General features: G+C 36.7%; 1 protein-coding gene across 6 annotated transcripts in view; it reads right to left on the bottom strand.

The window, feature by feature from the left end:
* The window catches only part of GPCPD1 (glycerophosphocholine phosphodiesterase 1), a 64,784-nt gene that overhangs the window by 13,179 nt on the left and 27,093 nt on the right, over positions 1-24,512 (bottom strand). For all 6 annotated transcript variants that reach the window (XM_025264042.2, XM_006047744.3, XM_025264043.2 and 3 more), the window contains 8 exons: positions 22,769-22,892; positions 16,378-16,609; positions 14,449-14,611; positions 13,817-13,949; positions 13,415-13,469; positions 9,078-9,170; positions 5,250-5,327; positions 4,480-4,519 (listed from right to left, as the gene is read on the bottom strand). In XM_025264042.2, coding sequence (XP_025119827.1) covers positions 4,480-4,519; positions 5,250-5,327; positions 9,078-9,170; positions 13,415-13,469; positions 13,817-13,949; positions 14,449-14,611; positions 16,378-16,609; positions 22,769-22,892 — 918 coding nt within the window. The remainder of the gene's footprint in view (positions 1-4,479; positions 4,520-5,249; positions 5,328-9,077; positions 9,171-13,414; positions 13,470-13,816; positions 13,950-14,448; positions 14,612-16,377; positions 16,610-22,768; positions 22,893-24,512) is intronic.

Below are 24,512 nucleotides of genomic sequence, written 5' to 3'. Positions count from 1 at the left end.
CCTGCTTATTTAACTTCTATGCAGAGTACACCATAAGAAATGATGGGCTGGAAGAAACACAAGCTGGAATCAAGATTGCGGAGAGAAATATCAATAACCTCAGATATGCAGATGACACCACCCTCATGGCAAAAAGTGAAGAGGAACTAAAAAGCCTCTTGATGAAAGTGAAAGAGGAGAGTGAAAAAGTTGGCTTAAAGCTCAACATTCAGAAAACTAAGATCATGGCATCTGGTCCCATCACTTAGATGGGACCAGATGCCATCTATTTCATGGGAAATAGATGAGGAAACAGTGGAAACAGTGTCAGACTTCATTTTTTTGGGCTCTAAAATCACTGCAGATGGTGATTGCAGCCATGAAATTAAAAGACGCTTCCTCCTTGGAAGGAAAGTTATGACCAACCTAGATAGCATATTGAAAAGCAGAGATATTTCTTTGCCAACAAAGGTCCATCTAGTCAAGACTATGGTTTTTCCAGTGGTCATGTATGGATGTGAGAGTTGGACTGTGAAGAAAGCTAAGCACCAAAGAATTGATGCTTTTGAACTGTGGTGTTGGAGAAGACACTTGAGAGTCCGTTGGACTGCAAGGAGATCCAACCAGTCCATCCTAAAGGAGATGAGTCCCGGGTGTTCATTGGAAGGACTGACGCTAAAGTTGAAACTCCCAATACTTTGGCCGCCTCATGCAATTGGGGGCAGGAGAAGAAGGGGACGACAGAGGATGAGATGGCTGGATGGCATCACCGACTCAATGGACATGAGTCTGAGTGAACTCCGGGAGTTGGTGATGGACAGGCAGGCCTGGCGAGCTGTGATTCATGTGGTTGCAAAGAGGGAGACACGACTGAGTGACTGAGCTGAACTGAACTGAATCTTGCTAATACTTCCACTTGAAATAGCAACTTAAAAATTAAGAGACTCTACAAGTACCATTGTGTCTTTGTTAGCATTATCATTTAATCCAAAATCAATTATGTCAAGGTACACAGAACTTTTTCCTAGAGAAAAAAATTTTCTATCAAGATTTAAACCTCCGCAACAAACAAAAGCAAACAAGAAGCAAAACAAAATCAACAAGTAACTAATCCTATGCAATGCAAATTCAAAAACTAAGTTATATAAAATTTTCCAGTAAAATAAGTTAAAAGTAAATTCATTAGTTATGAAACATTTACAAGCTTGCAAAGTCATATTTATGCTCCAGGGATATCTCTGAAGTTTTTGGCACCTCACAACATCTTTATAAAGGCATTACACCTATCCTGTTACCCTAACTGCAGATAAACATTTAATGAATACCAACTATAACCACTTATTATAAATTTTTCAGAGAATATAAAACTATTTTCACATCTTTGAGAGGTTTACATTTTGGTGGAAGAGATAAGCCGTGTGCAAAAATAAAGGGTTACTAATACCAAAAGCTGACAAAATTGCCACACACACAAAAAAAACTACAGGCCAGTATCACTGATGAACATAGATGCAAAAATCCTTAATAAAATTCTAGCAATCAGAATCCAACAACACATTAAAAAGATCATACACCATGACCAAGTGGGCTTTATCCCAGGGATGCAAGGATTCTTCAATATCCACAAATCAATCAATGTAATACACCACATTAACAAATTGAAAAATAAAAACCATATGATTATCTCAATAGATGCAGAGAAAGCCTTTGACAAAATTCAACATCCATTCATGATAAAAACTCTCCAGAAAGCAGGAACAGAAGGAACATACCTCAACATAATAAAAGCTATATATGACAAACCCACAGCAAACATTATCCTCAATGGTGAAAAATTGAAAGCATTTCCCCTAAAGTCAGGAACAAGACAAGGGTGCCCATTCTCACCATTACTATCCAACATAGTTTTGGAAGTTCTGGCCACAGCAATCAGAGCAGAAAAAGAAATAAAGGAATCCAGATTGGAAAAGAAGAAGTACAACTCTCACTGTTTGCAGATGACATGATCCTCTACATAGAAAACCCTAAAGACTCCACCAGAAAATTACTAGAACTAATCAATGAATATAGTAAAGTTGCAGGATATAAAATCAACACACAGAAATCCCTTGCATTCCTATACACGAATAATGCGAAAATAGAGAAATTAAGGAAACAATTCCATTCACCATTGCAACGAAAAGAATAAAATACTTAGGAATATATCTACCTAAAGAAACTAAAGACCTATATATAGAAAACTATGAAACACTGGTGAAAGAAATCAAAGAGGACACTAATAGATGGAGAAACATACCATGTTCATGGATCAGAAGAATCAATATAGTGAAAATGAGTATACTATCCAAAGCAATCTATAGATTCAATGCAATCCCTATCAAGCTACCAATGGTATTTTTCACAGAGCTAGAACAAATAATTTCACAATTTGTATGGAAATACAAAAAACCTCGAATAGCCAAAGCAATCTTGAGAAAGAATGGAACTGGAGGAATCAACCTGCCTGACTTCAGGCTCTACTACAAAGCCACAGTCATCAAGACAGTATGGTACTGGCACAAGACAGAAAGATAGATCAATGGAACAAAATAGAAAGCCCAGAGATAAACCCACTCACCTATGGACACCTTATCTTTGACAAAGGAGGCAAGAATATACAGTGGAGAAAAGACTATCTCTTTAACAAGTGGTGCTGGGAAAACTGGTCAACCACTTGTAAAAGAAACTTGTAAAATGAAACTAGAATACTTTCTAACACCATACACAAAAATAAACTAAAGATGGATTAAAGATCTAAACATAAGATCAGAAACTATAAAACTCTTAGAGGAGAACATAGGCAAAACACTCTCCGACAAAAATCACAGCAGGATCCTCTATGACCCACCTCCCAGAATATTGGAAATAAAAGCAAAAATAAACAAATGGGACCTAATTAAACTTAAAAGCTTCTGCACAACAAAAGAAACTATAAGCAAGGTGAAAAGACAGCCTTCAGAATGGAGAAAATAATAGCAAATGAAGCAACTGACAAACAACTAATCTCAAAAATATACAAGCAACTCCTGCAGCTCAATTCCAGAAAAATAAACAACCCAATCAAAACATGGGCCAAAGAACTAAATAGACATTTCTCCAAAGAAGACATACAGATGGCTAACAAACACATGAAAAGATGCTCAACATCTCTCATTATCAGAGAAATGCCAATCAAAACCACAATGAGGTACCATTTCATGCCAGTCAGAATGGCTGCGATCCAAAATCTACAAGCAATAAATGCTGGAGAGGGTGTGGAGAAAAGGGAGCCCTCTTACACTGTTGGTGGGAATGCAAACTAGTACAGCCACTATGGAGAACAGTGTGGAGATTCCTTAAAAAACTGGAAATAGAACTGCCATACGACCCAGCAATCCCACTGCTGGGCATACACACTGAGGAAACCAGAATTGAAAGAGACACATGTACCCCAATGTTCATCGCAGCACTGTTTATAATAGCCAGGACATGGAAGCAACCTAGATGTCCATCAGCAGATGAATGGATAAGAAAGCTGTGGTACATATACACAATGGAGCATTACTCAGCCATTAAAAAGAATACATTTGAATCAGTTCTAATGAGGTGGATGAAACTGGAGCCTATTATACAGAGTGAAGTAAGCCAGAAAGAAAAACACCAATACAGTATACTAACGCATATATATGGAATTTAGAAAGATGGTAACGACAACCCTGTATGTGAGACAGCAAAAGAGACACGGATGTATAGAACAGTCTTTTGGACTCTGATGGGGGGGGATGATTTGGGAGAATGGCATTAAAACATATATAATATCATGTAAGAAACGAATCGCCAGTCCAGGTTCGATGCAGGATACAGGAAGCTTGGGGCTGGTGCACTGGGATGACCCAGAGGGATGGTATGGGGAGGGAGGTGGGAGGGGGGTTCAGGATGGGGAACATGTGTACACCCGTGGCAGATGCATGTTGATGTATGGCAAAACCAATACGATATTGTAAAGTAAAGGACATACTGAGGCTAAGATGAATGCCATACACTATTAAGTTCTATGGGGGCAGAAAGCAAAGTGGAATTACAAAGGGATTTTATAATCCATTGAGGAAAGTGAAGCACAGAATGGTTAAACACAAAGATGGAGGTCATAGCTGGTAAATGCTAGAGCTAGTTTCAAACACCTATATAGGGCTATATTCTATATTTGATACACTCTTGTACTCTGTAATGCTTAAGAATGTGTGGAAAGATTGGTAGGTAAAAAATAATGGATTTTTGATTATCAAGCTAAGAAAACTCATAAAAGTAAAAAATCATGCTTTCAATGCATTTGACAAGTATTATAGGTAAAGCCTTTGCGTCTATAACATTACATTTATATAACTGAGTATCATATTAAGGTCACAGAGTACATTAAAATAGATAAGAAAATTCATTATGCTAATCATGAAATGAAAACAATGTTTTCATATAGGTACATACCTTTCAGATCTTTAGATTTCAGTGCAGTCACATGAGTGAGCTGGAAAACACACACACACAGACAAAATGTAATCATTAAAAAAAGGCCTTAGTTTATGAAGATATGGCTAACAGAACTATAGCCTGAAAAGCTTGCAAGTTAGAAAAAACATAAAATGTAGAATTATTTTATTAAGAATAAGCACTTATTTTAATAAGAATAAGCACATATCAGTGTATATATTTTCTATTTAAACACATACACAGAAGATCATGATCAAATAACCAAGGAGAGGAGAATATATAAATCAATAGGTTAGAAAACTGTTTACACTCAAACAAGCATTTATTTAAGATATCTAATGAGAACAGGAAGGATCACCATATAAAATTATATGGTATCAATAAAATACAGAAGGATCTTAGTAGTATAAGTATAAAAATCAACAATAGCATAGAAGGTCAAGTATGAAATAAAAAGAGCTAAAGCAGACCAGAGACAACTTAAGATTATAGCTAGTCCCCATGGCCTATAAAGACTTATAATCCAGTCTCCTTCATGAAAGCAAAAACCGATGGGATCCATGGAAACTTAAAGGTGACAGATGGATGAGCACAAACTTATTCTTCCTAATAGAACAGAAAACCAAAGCATAGACTCTACACATGCTGTATATATAGTCATCCCCACAGGCAAGGAGAACATTAGCATATACAGACAAGTATAAATAGTATTAAAACCAAATGATAAATGTAAAACCAAAAAAATTAACATTTCACACTATTAATACCTTTAACAACTGGAGTTGGTCAAATGTTAATTCTTTCACTGGAATTTCAAATAATTCAACTGGATCAGCATCAAATTTCTAAAAAGAAGAAAACTGGGCTGTAAGTTATTACTGAATATTTACTCTAGACAGTCCCTATGTCTCAATTTACTCATAAGAATAATTGGTGGCCACAGTGAGCCCATGAAGGGGAGCTCTTTCTACCTAACACCACCTTCCGGCTCTTAAATTCTGGCTTTTTTGTTTTTAATGTAGATAAAAACATTTTTTTTTAGTGAAGAAAAAAACAGCTGGGAAGAAGCTGTAGCACTGAAGACACACTGAGAACCAAGCCAACATCAGTCATTTCTCCTGTTTCCTGCCAGGCTTTATACATTTATTTGACATATATCCATGCTACACGACTAGGAAATCAACAGGCAAGCATGATCCAAGTATGGATTAGTTTCTGTCAAGTTTCTAAACATTTCAAAATCTTTTAAACTGAATTTTGGTTAAAAACCACAGAAATCAACTGTCATGAAAAAACTGATTACCTCTAAGTAGTAATATTTAATAAGAACTGTATTATAGATGCTTTCACAATAAGCAAATCTGTTTTATTAGATTTTAATAAATCAAAAGTCACACTATTCAGGCACTTCTGTCTTAAGGAAATGAGTTAATGCACCACCAGTAAATCATCAATCCAACAAACAAATTAAAATCCAGTGTATGTCTATTCATTTTCACACCAAATACATATAGTATGAGACTATTTAAGTTTTTCTAGAAGGATGCACAAGAAACTACTAAGTAGAGAGTACGACCAAGGAGAAAAAGGAAGATTTACGTTTCATTTCATAATCTTTTTACTTTTTAAAATTTTATTTACTTGTTTATTATTTTTGGCTGCATGGGGTCCTCATTGCTACGCCCAGGCTTTATCTAGTTGTGGCGAGTGCAGGCTTTCTTGCGGTGCTCATGCTTCTCACTGCTGTGGCTTCTCTCATGGCAGAGCACAGGCTCTGGGAGCACAGGCTTCATAGTTGTAGCCAGTGGGCTCAGTAGCTGTGGCAAGTGGGTTTAGTTGCCCCAGAGCATGTGGAATCTTCCCGAACCAGGGATTGAACACTAATTCCCTGCATTGGCAGGCAGAAATTCTTAACCACTGGACCCACTGAAGATCCATTTCATAATCTTCTGAACTACTGGTATAAAAAATACTGGTATATAAAAGTATACTGATATATAAAAACTACCGGTATATAAAAATAAATGAACATAAATTGGTTTTATAAGGAAAATTCCAACTTAAAAATGAATACTAAAAAAAATAAACAATTCATTGTTTTCATTCTGCAATTAACTCAATCAGGTTCAAAGAACAATCAAAGTCTGGTAAAAAGGAGGGGTCAGTTACACTCTTCAATTAACCCTCATGGATTTTAAGAAATTACAGCTAGAGTCACTAATTTCAATCTTGGTTAGTGAGTTCCTTTACCATTCCATCCATTTTTGTTTCACTTTGCATTAACATTTCCCCCACAGCAAAAACAACCTGTCCCAAGTCTAATTCTACGTCTTTCATCTTAATAGGTGCATCTTGAGAATTCCCTGGCGATCCAGTGGTTAGTACTCAGCACTCTAACTGCTGAGGGACTGGGTTCAATCCTTAGTCAGGGAAGCAAGCTTGAGTCCCCAAGCCATGCAGCACGGTGCCGCCACCCCACCGCACCCCCCCGCCTCAAATGATTTAAATAAATAAATAGGTGCATCTCCTTCCTTCTCCTAACACCATTTCACAAAAAGGAAAGGATCCTTTTCTATAAATGAAAATAATTCAAACCCATATGACTGACTATAATAGAATCCACCAACAGTCAGAGTCAGGTGCCTTGTCACAGATTTATACTACATTATGCAGCGTCTGGTACATGTTAGTTAATCTACAATGTTGTATCAGTTTCAGGTGTACAGCAGAGTGATTCAGTTACACAAACATATATATATATAAATAAATAAATAGATATATCTAGTTTTCCATTACAGGTTATTATAAGACAATGAATTAAGATACTGTTCCCTGTGATATACAATAGGACCATGTTATCTCTTTTATATATTGAGGTTTGTATCTGCTAATCTCAAACTCCAAATTTATATGAAACAATCCCTTTCCCCCTTTGGTAACCATAATTTTGTTTTCTAAGTCTCTATTTTGTAAGTTCATTTGTATTATATTTTAGATTCCACATAAGTAATATCATATGGTATTTGTCTTTCATTTTCTGACTTACTTCACTTAGTATGATAATCTCTAGGTCCATTCATGTCACTCTAAGTGCCATTATTTTATTCTTTTTTATGGCTGAGTAGTATTCCATTGTACATGTATATATCTTAACACATTCATCTATAGGTGGACATTCAAGATGCTGCCATGTGTGAGATACTCTAAATAGTGCCACAGTGAACATTAAGGTGCGTGTATTTTTTCAAATTATAATTTTCTCTGGAAATCCCAAGAGTGGTATTGCAGGATCATATAGACTTACTTTGTTTTTTGAGGAATCTCCATACTGTTCTCCATTGTGGCTGCACCAATTTATTCCCACCAACAATGCGGGAGGGTTCCTTTTTCTCCATATCCTCTCTCCAGCATTTATTATTTTTCAACTTTCTGATAATGGCCATTCTGAGCAGTAAGAGGTGGTATCTCCCTATAGCTTGGATCTGCATTTTTCTAACAATAACATTGAGTATCTTTTCATGTGCCCATTAGCCACCTGAATGTCTTCTTTGGAGAAATGTATATTCAGGTCTTCAGCCCATTTACTGAATTATAGGAGCTGTTTGTATATTTTAGAAATTAATCCATTGTCAGTAGCATCATTTGCAAATATTTTCTCCCAGTCAGTAGGTTGTTTTCTTTGCTGTGCAAAAGCTTCAGAGTTTAATTAGATCCCCTTTGTTTATTTGCATTACTCTAGGAGACAGATGCAAGAAAATATTGCTGCAATTTATATCAAAGAGTATTCTGCCTGTTTACTCTAAACTTTATACTGTCTGGTCTTACATTTAGGTTTTTAATCCACTTTGAGGGTTTTTGTTTTTTTTTTTTTAATAATTTTATTTATTTTGGGCTGTGTTGGGTCTTTGTTGCTGCATGGGCTTTTCTCTAGTTGTGGTTAGAGACGGCTTCTCTTGATGCAGAGCGTGAATCAAGGGCACGAAGACTTCAGTTCAGTAGTTGTGGCGCACAGGCTCAATAGTTGGTAGCACATGGGCTTAACTGCTCCACAGCAAGTGGGATCTTCCTGGATAAGGGATCAAACCTGTGTCTCCCACACTGGCAGATGGATTCTTCACCACTGAGTCACAGGGAAGCCCTGAGTTTATTCTTCTATATGGTGTTAGAGAATGTTCTAACTTCATTCTTATCCATGTAGTTCTCCAGTTTTCTCAGTCTTACCTTCAGATCAACTCAACTGAAAATGATACCCATCACAGTTTTAAAGAAAATGCCAGGAGACATGGGTTCCATCCCTGGGTCAGGAAGATCCCCTGGAGGAGGGCATGGCCACCCAGTCCAGTATTCTTGCCTGGAGAATCCCATTGACAGAGAAGCCTGGCAGGCTACAGTCCACAGGGTTGTAAAGAGTCAGACACGACTAAAGCAACTGAGCACACATACATCAGTATCTGCTGGGGATTGATTCCAGGACCCTTCATGGGTATCAAATCTACAGACGCTCAAGTCTCTTATGTATAATGGCATGTGTATATAAAACTTGCTAATTTTTAAACTTTTGTCTAACTCTAAGAATTAAAGGAATTTCTACATACCTTTTTCATAGTCAAACAACAAGTCAGATCATGATACACCACAGGCACAAAATCTTTTGAAAGATGTACATCAAATTCTACAAAGGCTGCACCCTGAGAGGAAGAAAAAAAAAATTGAAAAATATTATCTAGCCCACAATACATCTAAAACTCTAAGAACATAGCAAATTTATTGTTCACTGTAAAAGTATAGACCTATACACACAAAAACTTCCTCATGAATTATTTAAAGCTATACTTCAAGCTTTTTCTAAAAGGTAATCTTTTAAAACAATTATAACTTCTTTTTTGTAACAGCACAACAATTTTTCCTGGCAAAAAAATTGGGTACTGATCCCACTCAAACACACTCCAGGGCCTTTCTGTGGCAGTGGACAGTCTCCAGCAGTGTCACCTCTGCTCCTGCTATTAGCAGAAATGGAGCCTACAAGGAGTCTGGGGCATGGCTACCTCCCATCTTGTTGACCCCTGCACACCTCAGTTCGACAGTCAAACCTCAAAGGTGAGGTGGGAATAGGAAAAGCTGCAATCTCTTAGCTCTGCTACTTGGTGCACTTCAACAACACACTTTATAGCCTTTCTTAATAAAATCTCAATAATCAGATTAAAAAGGAAACGACAACTTCTGCTGCAAAGAGAAAACAGAAATGGATAACAAGAATGATGCATACACCAAATTTCCTAATAGAAGCCTAAACAGAAGAAATATGTACACCAATTAGACTTAAGTCAGATCCATCATGACTTATGAATTAATTCAAATAAAGGCTAAAAACATAAATTGACATTCATATTTGTGAATTCACTATAAGAAAACCAGCTGGGATCAAAGGATACAAGGTCTGACAGTGTCTATGGCCCAAAGAAGTGCTGTGTAAGAACGGATGGACATGTTTCCATCCCTTACCCTAGCTTTACTCAAGAAAGACGCTTAACTTGTCAGTACATATAAATCATAGCCTAGAACCAAAGGAGTCTGCTTCATCTCTAACTTCTGAAGCAGGAAATAAGCTTAGCTGCTTCCACTGTCAACAAGTAAATAACACAAATCATTTTTATCAAAGAGGGGAAAAAAAACCCTATACACCCTATACAGTAAAACAATAATAAAGTATAGCTTCCCAGTTTTAAAGTTTAATTTTACATGATCACCATCCTTTAGGAAGATAAATTTACTAAGGGATAAAATCTGATCTCAAAATTCATGTGTGAGGGACTTTCCTGGTGGTCCAGTTATTAAGACTCCATATTTCACTGCAGGGGGCCTGGGTTCAAGCCCTAGCCAAGAAACTAAGCTACCACATGCAGTGTAGCATGGCCAAAAATTAAAAAGAAAAAAAAAAAAAAAAATTCATGTGTGAGCAAGTTTTAAGAAATAAGCCAATAATAACCAAAACCTCTTCAAGGATGTCTTTAACATGAAACCAAACCAGCCTTTCATAACTAACATAAGACATTCTATAAAGTGATCCCCGAGAGTAAACAGGGTTTCAACAGAAAAGGGCTCAATGGAATCTTCCCTCAAAAAGCAGACACCCTGAAAGCTCTTAATTAGGGATCTTCATGTGTTCACAGCTAATAAAACCATGTTTAGCTTACTTAACTATAAGGAACTGAAACTGGTTACAAATAATGACCTACAGCATAGCATACTTGTATACTTAACATCCTTTCAACACAAAATTATCAACTAAACATTTTTAAACATTAAAATAATTATGACAATCAATCTAAGATGTCAAGAAATACAAAATGCATCAATCTAAGATGTCAAGAAATACAAAATGCATCATTATTTTATACACCACTAAGAGGGAGAAAAAACAATGCCAATCAAACCATGACAAGTTAAGACAGTTGTAAATCCTATCCCAATTTTAGAGATGTTAAAATATGGGAAAAGTACATCTTCGAATAGTTGTTTGCTTCATATAAGTGATAAAATTAAAATCTAACAAATCAAGTTTATTTGCTTAACTATTTTTAAAAAGGCAAAACTTAAGGCATGTATGTGGAGGACAATGGGAAAAAAATGAAATATAATTAGAGTTTCTCGGTTTTCCCTTTAGTTTAACTTCAGAACATGAGGCTTAACTTGAGGTACAGTAGAAGGTGAGGGAGGAGGAAACACACAGGCTCTTGATTTAAAATATCAAACTTCAGGTACTGAAAAACCTAAAAGCTAAAAAAAAAAAAAAAACCACTAACTGAATAATGATATAAAAGGAGTTTAGAAATTCAGCATAATCAGGTTAGAATCAGGATGGTATGAAGTATATATATTTAAGGAGTTTTATGCACACACACACACACACAGTACTATAAAAAGTTAACAAGTTCAACATAATCAGGTTGGTATACAGGAGGCAAACTGACATACTAAGTGTTTTTCTTTGCGACCCCCACCAAGCTTCTCTCTCCACAGAATTAACCAGGCAAGAACACTGGGAGTGGGTAGCCATTCTCTTCTCCAGGGGATCTTCTCGACCCAGGGATTGAACCCGGGTCTCCTGCATTCCAGGCAGATTCTTTACCATTTGAGCCACCAGGGAAGCCCAAGTGTTACATAAAATCACTATCAAATCCTTCTGTAAGCAGTATTTACAAAGTGAGTATCTAAATGAACATTAAAAAGTGAGTAGTTCAATTAATGAGCATTAATGAGCTCATTTTTTATGAGCATTAAAAAGTGAGTAGTTCAAAGTGAGTAATTCATTTGATGAAATGCAATGTTTCATGGGGAGCATTTTTGCATGCGTCAAACACTTAAAACATTATCTCAAAAAAAGGGGGGATGTTTAAAAAATAAACAAATGGGACCTAATTAAACTTAAAAACCTTCGCACAGCAAAGCAAACCATCAATGAAACAAAAAGACAAGCTACTGAATAAGAGGAAATATTTCCAAGAGATATGACTAATAAGGAGTTAATATCTAACATAAAAATTTACAACTCAGCATCAAAAAAACCCCAAAACCTATCCAGTTATTTAAAATGTTAAAAGAACTGAATAAACATTTTTCCAAAGGAAATGCAGATGACCAACAGATACAGGAAATGTTATAACGCTCAGCATGAGGGAAATGCAAATCAAAACCACAAAGAACTGGACTTCCCTGGTGGTCCAATGGTTAAGAATCCACTTACCAATGCATGGGACACAGGATCAAACTCTAGTCTGTGAGACAAATAAGCCTGTGCACCACAACTACCAAGCCTTTGTGCCACAACTACTGAAACTCACAGGCCTTAGAGCTCCTGCTCAGCAGTAAGAGTAGCTACCACCTGCCATAACTAGAGAAGCCCTTGCAGAGCAACAAAGACCCAAGGACAGCCGGAAAGAAATATAAAACAAAAAAACCACAATGAGTTATCACCTCACTATCATCAAAAGAATGGCTATCATCATAAAGAACAGAAATAAATGCTGGCAAGCATGTAAAAGGAGCCCTCCTACACTGCTGATGGGAATGTAAACTGGTATTGACACTGTGAAAAACAGTTATGAAGGTTTTTCAAAAAGCTAAAAAGAGAACTACTATATGACCCACCAATTCCACTCCTAGATATATAGCTGAAAAATACTAATCTGAAAACATATATGCTCTTCAATGTTCATAGTAGCATTATTTACAACTGCCAAGATATAAAGAAACCGAACTGAATGGATAAAGATGTGGTGTATGTATGTACACACACACACACACACACACACACACACACAGAGCTCAGCTGTGTGTACTGCTCAGCCATAAAAGAGAGTGAAATTTTGTTATCTGTAACAACATGGATGGACTTGAAAGGTATTATGCTAAGTGAACTAAGTCAGATAGAGAAAGACTATACTATATGACATCACTTGCATAGAACAGTGGTTACCATTGGAGAGAGGGAAGGCAGGAGGGGCAATAAAGGCATAGGGGATTAAGTGGTACAAACTATTAGGTTTAAAATAAGCTACAAGGATACAACACAGGGAATATAGCAAACATTTTACAATAACTATAAATGGAGCATAATCTTTAAAAATTGTGAATCATTATACTGTGTACCTGTAATTTATTTAATATACATCAACCATACTACAAATCACCTAATTAACTTTTAAGAGGATGCTTAGGATTCCATTGCTTTAATTCCAATCTGTACCATGAACTGAAATTAAAATGCCTAGAAATATTTCATCTTCACTTAGAAATATATTTAGAAAAAGCAGAAATAGTCTCCCTTTTACCCTATTAATGCAGAAGGAAGGAGGCTGCCCCAACCTACAACTCTCTACTTTTCTACCTGTGGACCACTAGTCCAAAGTTGTTTAAAGAGAGGTTCACTTACATGACTAGCAGCATTTCTTAAAGAAGCAATAGTATTTTCTTGAACTTTAGCAAGCCTGAAAGAAAATAAATATATAGAAATATAGTTATCATTAATAAAGAAAAGATAAATTTAGTAAATAAGTCAACTATATTTTCCATAATGGACACAGTATTTATTCTCTATTTTGAGGCTAACTTTACCATCCCCAAAAGAAGACTGACTATTACTTGGTTGGTGTGTGCATTCCTTAAATCAAGCTCTAATAATCATAGGTATTTACAAGCCAATTTAAAGCCCAATTACCAAATTACATTTAAATCCAGGGTAATAATTAAAAGGATCCTTTGACCTTTAGTTGGTTAAACCTTATCATCAAGCGTAAGCTACCAAATGCTAGTACTACTCAAATATTCAACCTACTGAGCAGTTGTTGTAGAATTCCCTGCACCTCGATGTCCAACATCCAATGGTATCCTTGGTTTCCAATACTTGGAAAATGAAGATTTCATGTCACAACTGTATCCTGGTAATGGCTTAATAATTATATAGTCAACTTTCATAGGAAAAAAGGGGGAAGGGAAAAAGAAAGACAATTAAAAGGCTACGATGAACTCAATTACACCTAGACACCACTCAAACCAGCTTTATCAGTTGATCAAACAGAAAGAAATCAAGTCAATGCCCATTCAAAGTAAAGCTTCCAGAAAATTGCTGTTGTTCAGTCACTAAGTCATGTCCAACTCTTTTGCGACCCCACGGACCGTCACCCCCCCAGGATCCTCTGTAAATGGGATTTCCCAGCAAGAATACTACAGTGTGTTGACAATTCCTTCTCCAGGGGATCTTCTCAACCCAGGGATCAAACCCGTGTCTCTTGCTTGGCAGACAGATTCTTTACCAATGAGCAACCAGGGGAATGTATTTGTTAATATTCTGAAACAACTTATTAATTTAATTCTTTACCATTCTCAAAAGCACAATTTGAAACTAATTAGAATCCTAACTTAACCTTTGCTTATTTGTAAAGGGCCACCATGCTTGTCTAAGCTTACCTCTCACTTTGCCTATTGTTTTCCTAGAATTTCTGCTCATGATGGGAAGAGTAAGGATTCCAGCGCTCTTCCCACTCTCTGCAATGGTGGACGATAAGAGACATGCTGTACCCACATGTCCAGGAAAAGCATCACCCTGAACTACATGTTCACTGAGATCTTCCTGAAAAATAAGGATAAGAATAACCCAAATTCTTATAATTCAATATTCTCCATTAAAAGATCAAAAAAGACACCCTTAAAACCAACTCGGAATCTATGGAAGAAAATCAATAAGAAATACAACCAAATTTATATTCAGGTAATTTAGATAGCTTTGTTGTAACAAGTAACATATTTTCTTTTAGTATGCAAAGATATTTAATATACAGTATATTTAAGATTTTATGTTCATTAATCGTTACTGTTGACTTGTACTTTTGATCCTCTAACATATACTATGCAAATATAAAGTATCGACTGAATGTTTCTAAGTACTTTTGTATTCAAAGACTAAAATATATGTGTTGTTGTTTAGTTGCTAAGTTGTGATCAACTCTTGCAAACCCATGGACTAAAGCCCGCCAGGGTCCTCTGTCCATTGATTTCCCTGGCAAGAATACTAGAATGGGTTGCCATTTCCTTCTCCCAGGTATCTTTCTGACCCAGGGATTGAACCTGCATCTCATGGCAAGCAGATTCGTTACCACTGAGCACTATGGAAGCCCAAGATATACCTGTAATTATTTTCCTTGTGGCTCAGCTGGTAAAGAATCTGCCTGCAATGAGGGAGACCTGGGTTCAATCCCTGGGCTGGGAAGATCCCCTGGAGAAGGGAAAGGCTACCCACTCCACTATTCTGGCCTGGAGAATTCCCCATGGTCCATGGGGTCGCAAAGAGTCAAACACGACTGAGCGACTTTCACTTTTAATGTATATTTTGTTCTTTACAAATGCCATCTACACAGATGACACAGAGGGATAGTAACCTCTAGGACACTGAATACTTGAGATTAAATAATGTGTTTTATCCACCTAGTCTATGAATAAATTAGTATTTCCAAAACTGCTAACCAAATGAAAGGGAAGTCAGGCTGTTCAAGAGATTATTAATAGGTAGGTACTAAAAGAACAAGGAAACGTTCAACCAAAACTTCATATTTTTATAATGAATGTCTCATAGGTCTTATTAATTAGGCAAGATAACTTTACATTATAAAGCTATAAGAATTACTCAGGTTCTAATCCATCCTGAATTTTGATATTTTCAGAAACACTGGCTAGGTGCTACTGCTGGGGAAGGTTTATTCCCCACCCTCAAAGAGTCAAACTCTAATCTAGTGTAAATATGAGTGGAAATATCAAAGAGCCAGGACCTTAGGGGAGGACCCAGTTTTATTTGTGAGGAGCAGCTGAACAGCCAAAAAGCCAAGATAAGCATCACAAGAAGCTCTAGAAAGTTGGCAGCACAGAGTCTGAATAACTTGGCACAATTTTCACAGCAACTATCTTTTCTTACATATTTATACTATCAAGTAAAGTTGGAAAAATGAGTTCACTATTACAATGGATTCTTATAAAATGCTTCAATAAACAAAACTTCAGTCATGAAGAGGGCTCAACCATGCTAGTTACATCAGTCTGCCTATCAAGTAACAGCCTCTATTCTTCAAAGAGGCTTTGGATACATTCATTTATGTTTAAAATACACACAGGCATCAAGACATCTGGTCATAATTTGAATGCAATTTTGAAATTCTCAATTATATTGTTAATGAGTCTGCCAACTCCAAGCTTTTAAAATCTGCTACATTTACAGAGGAGTAAACATCTAAAAAGTTGTATGAATCATATGTTTACATAAATTAGACTACAATAAAAATCAAAACATATGTAAAAATAAGCTCATGTCTACACTGTCTCTCACCCTCTTCAGTGAAATATACTCACCTCAAAAAAATCAAATATTAGTTCTAGGTTATCTGGTTCCATTGTCTGTATACTATACTCTGTCCAACGGTCAGGCTGTAAGCCATACCCACACTCCGGCTGTGAATGTCTACACTTGAATTCATTGTCGCTTATTAAGGATATCTCCAGGCTATTTGACATTTTGTGAAGAACAGTGGGAGATACTCTATCATCATCATCTTCCTCCAAACCCTCTAATGTCAGCTTTACCCTAAATGAAAGGAAAAAATGATGAAATGCAAAAAGTGAAGAAAGAAAATCTATATATGTTACCTAAACACTAAATTTAAAAGTGCTCCCTTTATATGCTAAACCCTCAAATAACAAAAGAACTATACATACTACAGGTTATGGCATTAGTTATATTTCATAAAATAGTGGTATTTTTATCTCCACACATTTTTGCCAAGTATTAAAATGAGATAAATGCTCATTATGCATAAGGCTATTTTCATTAATTCTTTGAGTTTTTTAAAATGAATCTAAAGAGGCATTTACTATTATCCATTTATAACTGGCTATCTCAATTTCTTATGAGAAGTTTCACAAATATATATATAACAAGTACAATTTTGAACCATATTCTGTTAGTGTGCATTAAAAGACTGTTAGGGACTTCCCCAGTGGTCCAGTTGTTAAGAATCCGTGTTCCAATGCATGGGTTGTAGGCTGGATCCCTAGTTGCAGAACTAAGATCCCACATGCTGCAGAGCAATTAAGCCCACATCACAACTACTGAGCCCATGTGCCTTAGAACCTGAGCACCACAACTAGAGAAAAGCCCTCATGTCTCAACTAGAAAAGACCACATGCCACATTCAGAGATCCTGAATGTTGCAACTAAAACCCGATGTAGCCAAATAAACATTAAAAAAAAAAATCCTGTTAAGAGTTGGAGGTCATAAATTTTTAAATTTCCCATACTTCTCCTCACTACACTGAGACCAGGTACTTTGTGAGCAGATTATTAAAGAAAACTATGGTATTAAAAGCATGGCATATACACTTGCAAGTATGCATGGCTTTTATGTATTTACATATATGTACTTTTTAATGAAACAAAGGAACAAAACAAGAAACCAAGAGTCTTATTAACTCCCACAGCAATGAAAACAAAAGACAAGTTACCTAAGCCACTGGATCACAAAGACTAATTTACTCCCAGTGAGAAGCAATCAGCTGCAGAGAACACTTGTAATGCCAATAAGTTAACTCAATTCTAGAATATTTCTTGCACCAACTGGAAGTTTCATAGATTATATAACTTTAATACCAATGATGTAGGAGTAATGTTATTGTATAGAATACAGTTGAGCTAGGAAAGCTTTTCATTCTAGATTTAAATGAGATCCACTTAATACAAGTAATAGAACTGCATTAGTGAGGCCTATTCTCTCTGAATGACCTGCTGCCTCCAACAACTGTGCAGACTTATCTTACAGGCACATATGCCAAGGTATCCCAAAGGAGACATGATTATTCAATTAGTAATAATGTATCATAGTCATACTGTGAAATCAAAAGTAGCACCACTTTAATAATCCAAACAAAAAAGATCCTTTCTTCTCTTCAAATTCTTAGGAATAGCTCTGAACAACTGATTTTGCTGGTGAGCCTGAAGGAACAAACATTCTCTACTAGGACATACAAAAAGCGACCACAAATGAACTGTAATGAATCGGCAAGGAAGGCATGGAAGATTAAATATGACTATTCTCAGGACTTCCTGGTGGTCCAGTGGTTAAGACTCCAAGATCCCAACATAGGCAACAGGGGTTTGATCCCTGGTCAGGAACTAGGATGCTGCACGCCATGGCCAAAAAAAAAAAGCTTGTCTACAAATAGCAATGTGCAACTACCTATCTCTCTCTCCACCTCCAAAAAAAACCAAGTTTAAAGGGATCAATGAAAGAATTCCGTTCACTTATATTAAAGGTTTTCTTCAAATAGCTATATAAATGTTATCAGTTCAGTTCAGTCACTCAGTTGTGTCCGCCTCTTTGCAACCCCATGACTACAGCACACCAGGCTTCCTTGTCCATCACCAATTCCCAGAGGTTGCTCAAACTCATGTCCATTGAGTCGGTGATGCCATGCAACCATCTCATCCTCTGTCGTGCGCTTCTCCTCCCACCTTCAATCTTTCCCAGCATCAGGGTCTTTCCCAAGGAGTCAGTTCTTCGTATCAGGTGGCCAAAGTATTGGAGATTCAGCTTCAGCATCAGTCCTTCCAATGAATATTCTGGACTGATTTCATTTAGGATTGACTGATTGGATCTCCTTGCAGTCCAAGGGACTCTCAAGAGTCTTCCCGACACCACAGTTCAAAAGCATCAATTCTTTGGCGCTCACCCTTCTTTATGGTCCAACTCTCACATTCATACATGATTACTGGAAAAACCATAGCTTTGACTAGACAGTCCTTTGTTGACAAAGTAATGCCTATGCTTTTTCATACACTGTCTAGGTTAGTCATAGCATTTCTTCCAAGGAGTAAGCGTCTTTTAATTTAATGGCTGCAGTCACCATCCGCAATGATTTTCGAGTGCAAAAAAATACAGTCTCTCACTGTTTCCATTGTTTCTCCAACTACTTGCCATGACATGATGGGACCAGATGCCATGATTTTTGTTTTCTGAATGTTGAGTTTTAAAGCAGCTTTTTCACTCTTCTTTCACTTTCATCAAGAGGCTCTTTAGTTCTTCTTCACTTTCTGCCAGAAGGGTGGTGTCATCTGCATATCTGAGGTTATTGATATTTCTCCCAGGAATCTTGATTCCAACTTGTGCTTCATCCAGCCCAGCATTTCACATGATGTACTCTGCATATAGGTTAAATAAGCAGCATGACAATATACAGCCTTGACGTACTCCTTTCCCAATTTGGAACCAGTCTGTTTCATGTCTACCTGTAACTGTTGCTTCTTGACTTGCATACAGATACAGGTATGCATATAGGACCTGCATACAGGAGGCAGGTAAGGTGGTCTGGTGTTCCCATCTCTTTCAGAATTTTCCAGAGTTTGTTGTGATCCACACAGTCAAAGGCTTTGGCACAGTCAATAAAGCAGAAGTAGACGTTTTTTCTGGAACTCTCTTGCTTTTTCTATGATCCAACACATGATGGCAATTTGATCTCTGATTCCTCTGCCTTTTCTAATCCAGCTTGAACATCTGGAAGTTCACGGTTCATGTACTGTTGAAGCCTAGCTTGGAGAATTTTGAGCATTATCTTGCTAACATGTGAGATGAGTACAATTGTGTGGTAACTTGAACATTTTTTGGTATTGCCTTTCTTTGGAATTGGAATGAATATATAAATGTTATAGTCTATCATAAAGTAACACTGCTTTCTAAGTTCTGGTGGAATCAAGTGAAAGAGAAACTTGTGTGTAAAATGTGGTGGTGAGATTTGCTTGTTAGACTACTCCATTTGGCTTGTGGAAATCACTAAGCAAGCAGTGCTGAAGGCAAGTCCAAGTCAGAGTCTCCCAAAGAGCCTGAACAGCTGCAGAAGCTCTTCATCAGGAGTGAGCTTTGCAACAACTGAGGAGAGTCTGAGAAGCCATTCTGAGCATTGGGGAATGCTCACACTGTGGTCATGAGGGGTCCAAATATCAAGCACTCTAGAGGCATGGGTTTGTCACGTAAGTCACAATGGAGGCGGCAGATCTCGTCATGAATGCAAGACCACACAAGGTGGATGGAAGAGTTGTGGAACCAAAAAGGGTTGTATCAAGAGAAGATTCTCAAACTGCCCACTTAAATGTGAAAAGGTTTTTGTTGGTAGCATTAAAGAAGACACTGAATAACATCACCTAAGAGATTAATTTGAACAGTATGGGAAAACTGAAGTGATTGAAATCATGAATCACTGAGGCAGCAGCAAAAAGAGAGGCTTTGCTTTTGTAACCTCTGATGACCATGACTCTGTAGATAAGACTGCCATTCAGAAATACCATATTGTGGATGGCGACAACTGTGAAGCAAGAAAGCCCTATCTAAGTAAGAGACAGCTACTGCTTCATCTAACCAAAGAGGTAGAAGTACTTCTGGAAACTTTGGTGGTAATCAAGGAGGTTGTTGTGGTGAGGATGACAACTCTAGTTGTGGAGTAAACTTCGGTGGTCGAGGTGGCTTTGGTAATAGCCATTGGTGGTGGTGGATATGGTGGCAGTGGGGATGGCTATGGATTTGATAATAATGGAAACAATTTTGGAGGTGGCAGAACCTACAATGATTTTGGCAACTACAACATCAATCTTCAAATTCTGGACTCATGAAAGGATGAAACTTTGGAGGGAGAAGTTCTGGCTCATATGGTAGTGAAGGCCAATACCTTGCTGAACCACAAAAGGAAGGTGACTCTGGTGGTTCCAGCAGTAGCAGTAGCTATGGCAGTGGCAGAAGGTTTTAATTACTGCCAGGAAACAAAGCTTAGCAGGAGAGCCAGAGAAGTGACAGGCAAGCCACAGGTTGTAACAGATTTGTGAACTCAGCCAAGCACAGTGGTGGCAGGGCCCAGCAACTATAAAGAAAGATGTTTTAGGCAATACTCATCTGTATGGGTAAAAAACTTGAGGACTGTATTTGTGACTAATTGTGTAACAGGTTATTCAAGTTTGTTCTGTGTAAAGCATTCCAGGACAGTTTTAGTAGACTTTTTTTTGCACCCATGCTGTTGATTGCTACATGTAACAGTCTGATCATGACAATGAATAAATGTGTCTTTGAAAATAAATAAATAAAATGTGGTGTTAAGGAGATAAAAAATCATGTTAAGTGTTTTATTTAAAACACAAACACTGTTGCTAAGCTTTTAAAATAGTCATGATAAATTTGCAGATCAATTATTTTCTAGCAAATGAAGGCTTAAGCTATCAATACTATGAATTCGGGGGAAAGAGATGGTCAAAACAAACATCAATTGCTAGCTATGCACAATTATTTCAGTAGGAATCAGTTAATTTGTAGTGGCTAAATAAGTATGGTTATAAAAATGTAACAATTTAAGCCTAAGCAACACAGTAATATATACAAACACTCAATTTCTATATAAACAAGAAAAACATAGGACTCAGTATGCATAAACAATCCAATCAGAACACAATTAATTATCTATTAATTTTTTTGGCTGCACTGCAGTATGCAGGATCTTAGTTCACCAACCAAGGATGGAACCACATCCCTTACAGTGGAAATGAGAAGTCTTACCATTATCATTTCAAAGTCATAAAACGAAGACACTTTATAGCTATAACACAACTTATTTGCTTCTTTTAACATGTAAATACAGTATCTAATTATTTATGACTATCTGGTTAGAGAATCTTTGCAATCAAACTGACCGAGCAGATCAGCTACGAGGTCCAATTACCTAGGTTTCTCAGAAGCAAAGCAGAGGCCTAAAAAAGCTAATGATCAGAGACAAGGTACACCCAACACGCTTTACTCACTCTCAGAACAGGCCAATGGAAAGGGTTGAGAAGTGTCATCGACCTTTTCCCATATGTATATTATGACTAGGATTAGTAATATAGTATTTTCAGCAGTTACTGTAAAGCATTTATGGATTTACAAACTGCAACATCATTATTAATTTTATCATGAAAATAGATATTAACTATTATTATTAACTACTTTAGTTACTGAAAATGGCCGTTTCAACCCAGTCCCTGACATTTTGTTAGAAAAAGCTGCATTACATAGCATACTTAGAATTCTCGGTCCCAAAGTTAAAAAAATTCAAATGATAAGGCTGCCTGCTTTGCTAAGAAATCAGTTCATTCAAAGATATACATGGTGACATTACAAAAGTTTGTTACTATTTATTTATTTATACAAAGTTTGACATCTATTTCTTAAATTAAGATTAAAATTGCACTAATCTGGAACTGCTATGGTAACTGTGACCTTTCCTTAATGAAAAGGTTTTTTGTTTTTAAGACACAGGAAAATTTAGGACCCTGAAGTGTATTTCCAATGACCATTTTTCTGTTTGTGCCATTCTCCCCTCATTTAACACAAAATCATTTCATCGCATCAATTTTAAAACAAATATTTATTGCTACACTAAGAAATTTCAAATGGTAGGAACTACAAAGACATGTCAGCCTAGAAATCACTTACGTAAGGTAAAAAAAAAATTTTTCTGATTTCACATTTGGAGATTAAGACTAATGTAAATACATTTAACTGTAGTAATCTTCATGTAAGGAAGCAAATTCACTTTTACAAGACCCTGTTGTTTGTTAGAATATAAGTATGCTATTTCCTCAGTTGATACACTCAAAGCCTATAACCAGATGGATTGGAAATCTACAGCAATGGTGAAAATAAATAACTTAAGTAACAAATACACGTGGTCCTACCTAAATCTAGATTTTTTAAATTTTTTCTTGGTTATTGAGACAGGAGGTTTTTCGGAATAATGCAAACGTAATCTGATTTCGGTCTGACATGTCAGCCATCCAGAATCCAGAGTCTCAATACCATCTAGAAAAAGTATGAAGAACACTAATTAATATACACATTTTAAAAAACAATCCAATAACTACAAGACACATTGACAGTTTCAGTTCACATTCAGTTTGATACACTCAGGTTATCTATCACTGGTATTTCTCTTCAAAGCAAATATACAAGTAGTCTTAAATTTGTCATTAAAAGAAAACTTTTATATGAAGTATATAAAGTATATACATATGAAGGGGGAAAAAAACTAAATGAACATTAACAACTAAACAAACTAAATTAAAATACTTTTATTGAATATATTATTGAAGCAATACAAATCTACCTCAGAAAGAATACATATCCCAAGAAGGCTTATAACCTAGCAGTTGTTCTACTGGTGACCACGGTTACAATTCCAAAGTGTCACATGAGACACTCAGCTGAAAACTAGTTATTCCACTAGTGCTGGCAGTGGAGATACCAGGAGGTGGAATCGAACAAAATCAATGTGCTGGGAGCTGCTAGGGGTAGGGAACAGGTGGTTGCCACCCAGAGGGTAGCCGAGGCCAAACAGGATAAGGGGCTTGGAACAGAGCCTGACACACACCAAGTACTGAACAAATATTTGTTGAAAGATTTTATCAAGTAATAACACCCCATTTCTGGAGCTGTTTATCTCCTGAGCCATGGCATAGTTCATGACTCCAAGGAGATTAAGCCCTGAGCCTTTAGGGTGGGAGCACTGACTCTTCCAAGACCCTAGACTACCAGAGAACTAACCCCAGGGAGTACCAAATAGTGAGAACTAACACAAAAGAAACCACATGAATACAAGACCCACCATCACCCAACCACCAGTAGCATCTTGTATAGGACGCCTCATCTGAACAACAAACAAAACAAAAATACAAACCAAATCATCACCTCACTCAGCATTTCTCATCAGAAGAAAAACAAACAAAAACTCAGCACAAATCTCACCCTATAGGAAGCTCAATACAAACCACTGGACCAACCTTAAGGGGGCAGAAATCAAAAGGAAGAAAGAATTCAACCTTCTTCAAGGAAAGAATTCAACTTTCCTTGAAGCCTGAGAAAAGGAGACCTCAAACACAATAACTTAAAAAAAAAAGGAAAGGCAGAGAAATAATGCACAAATGAAGGAACAAACTAGAAATACAGAAGCCCAAATAAATGAAGAGGAAACAGGCAAACTACCTGAAAAAGAATACATAATAATGATAATAAAGATGATCAAAAACCTTGAAAACAAAATGGAGAAAATGCAAGAATCAATGAACAAAGACCTAGAAGAATTAAACAATAAACATACAGAGACACACAATTACTGAAATTAAAAATACTCTAGAAGGAATCAATAGCAGAGTATCTGAAGCAGAAGAAAAAAAATCACTGAGCTGGAAGATAAAATGGGAGAAATATCTTCTGAAGAGCAGAATGAAGTAAAAAGAATGAAAAGAACTGAGGACAGTCTCAGAGACCTCTGGGACCATATCAAATGTACCAACATTCCAATTATAGGGGTCCCAGAAGAAGAAGAGAAAAAGAAAGGGTATGAAAAAATTTTTGAAGAGATTATAGTTGAAAATTTCCCCAACATGGAAAAGGAAATAGTCAAGTCCAAGAGGCACAAAAGTC

This window comes from Bubalus bubalis, chromosome 14 (genome assembly GCF_019923935.1).
Source record: "Bubalus bubalis isolate 160015118507 breed Murrah chromosome 14, NDDB_SH_1, whole genome shotgun sequence".
Taxonomy (NCBI): Eukaryota; Metazoa; Chordata; class Mammalia; order Artiodactyla; family Bovidae; genus Bubalus; species Bubalus bubalis.
The sequence above is the reverse complement of the archived record's forward strand: the minus strand, read 5'-3'. Positions and strand labels throughout refer to the sequence as shown.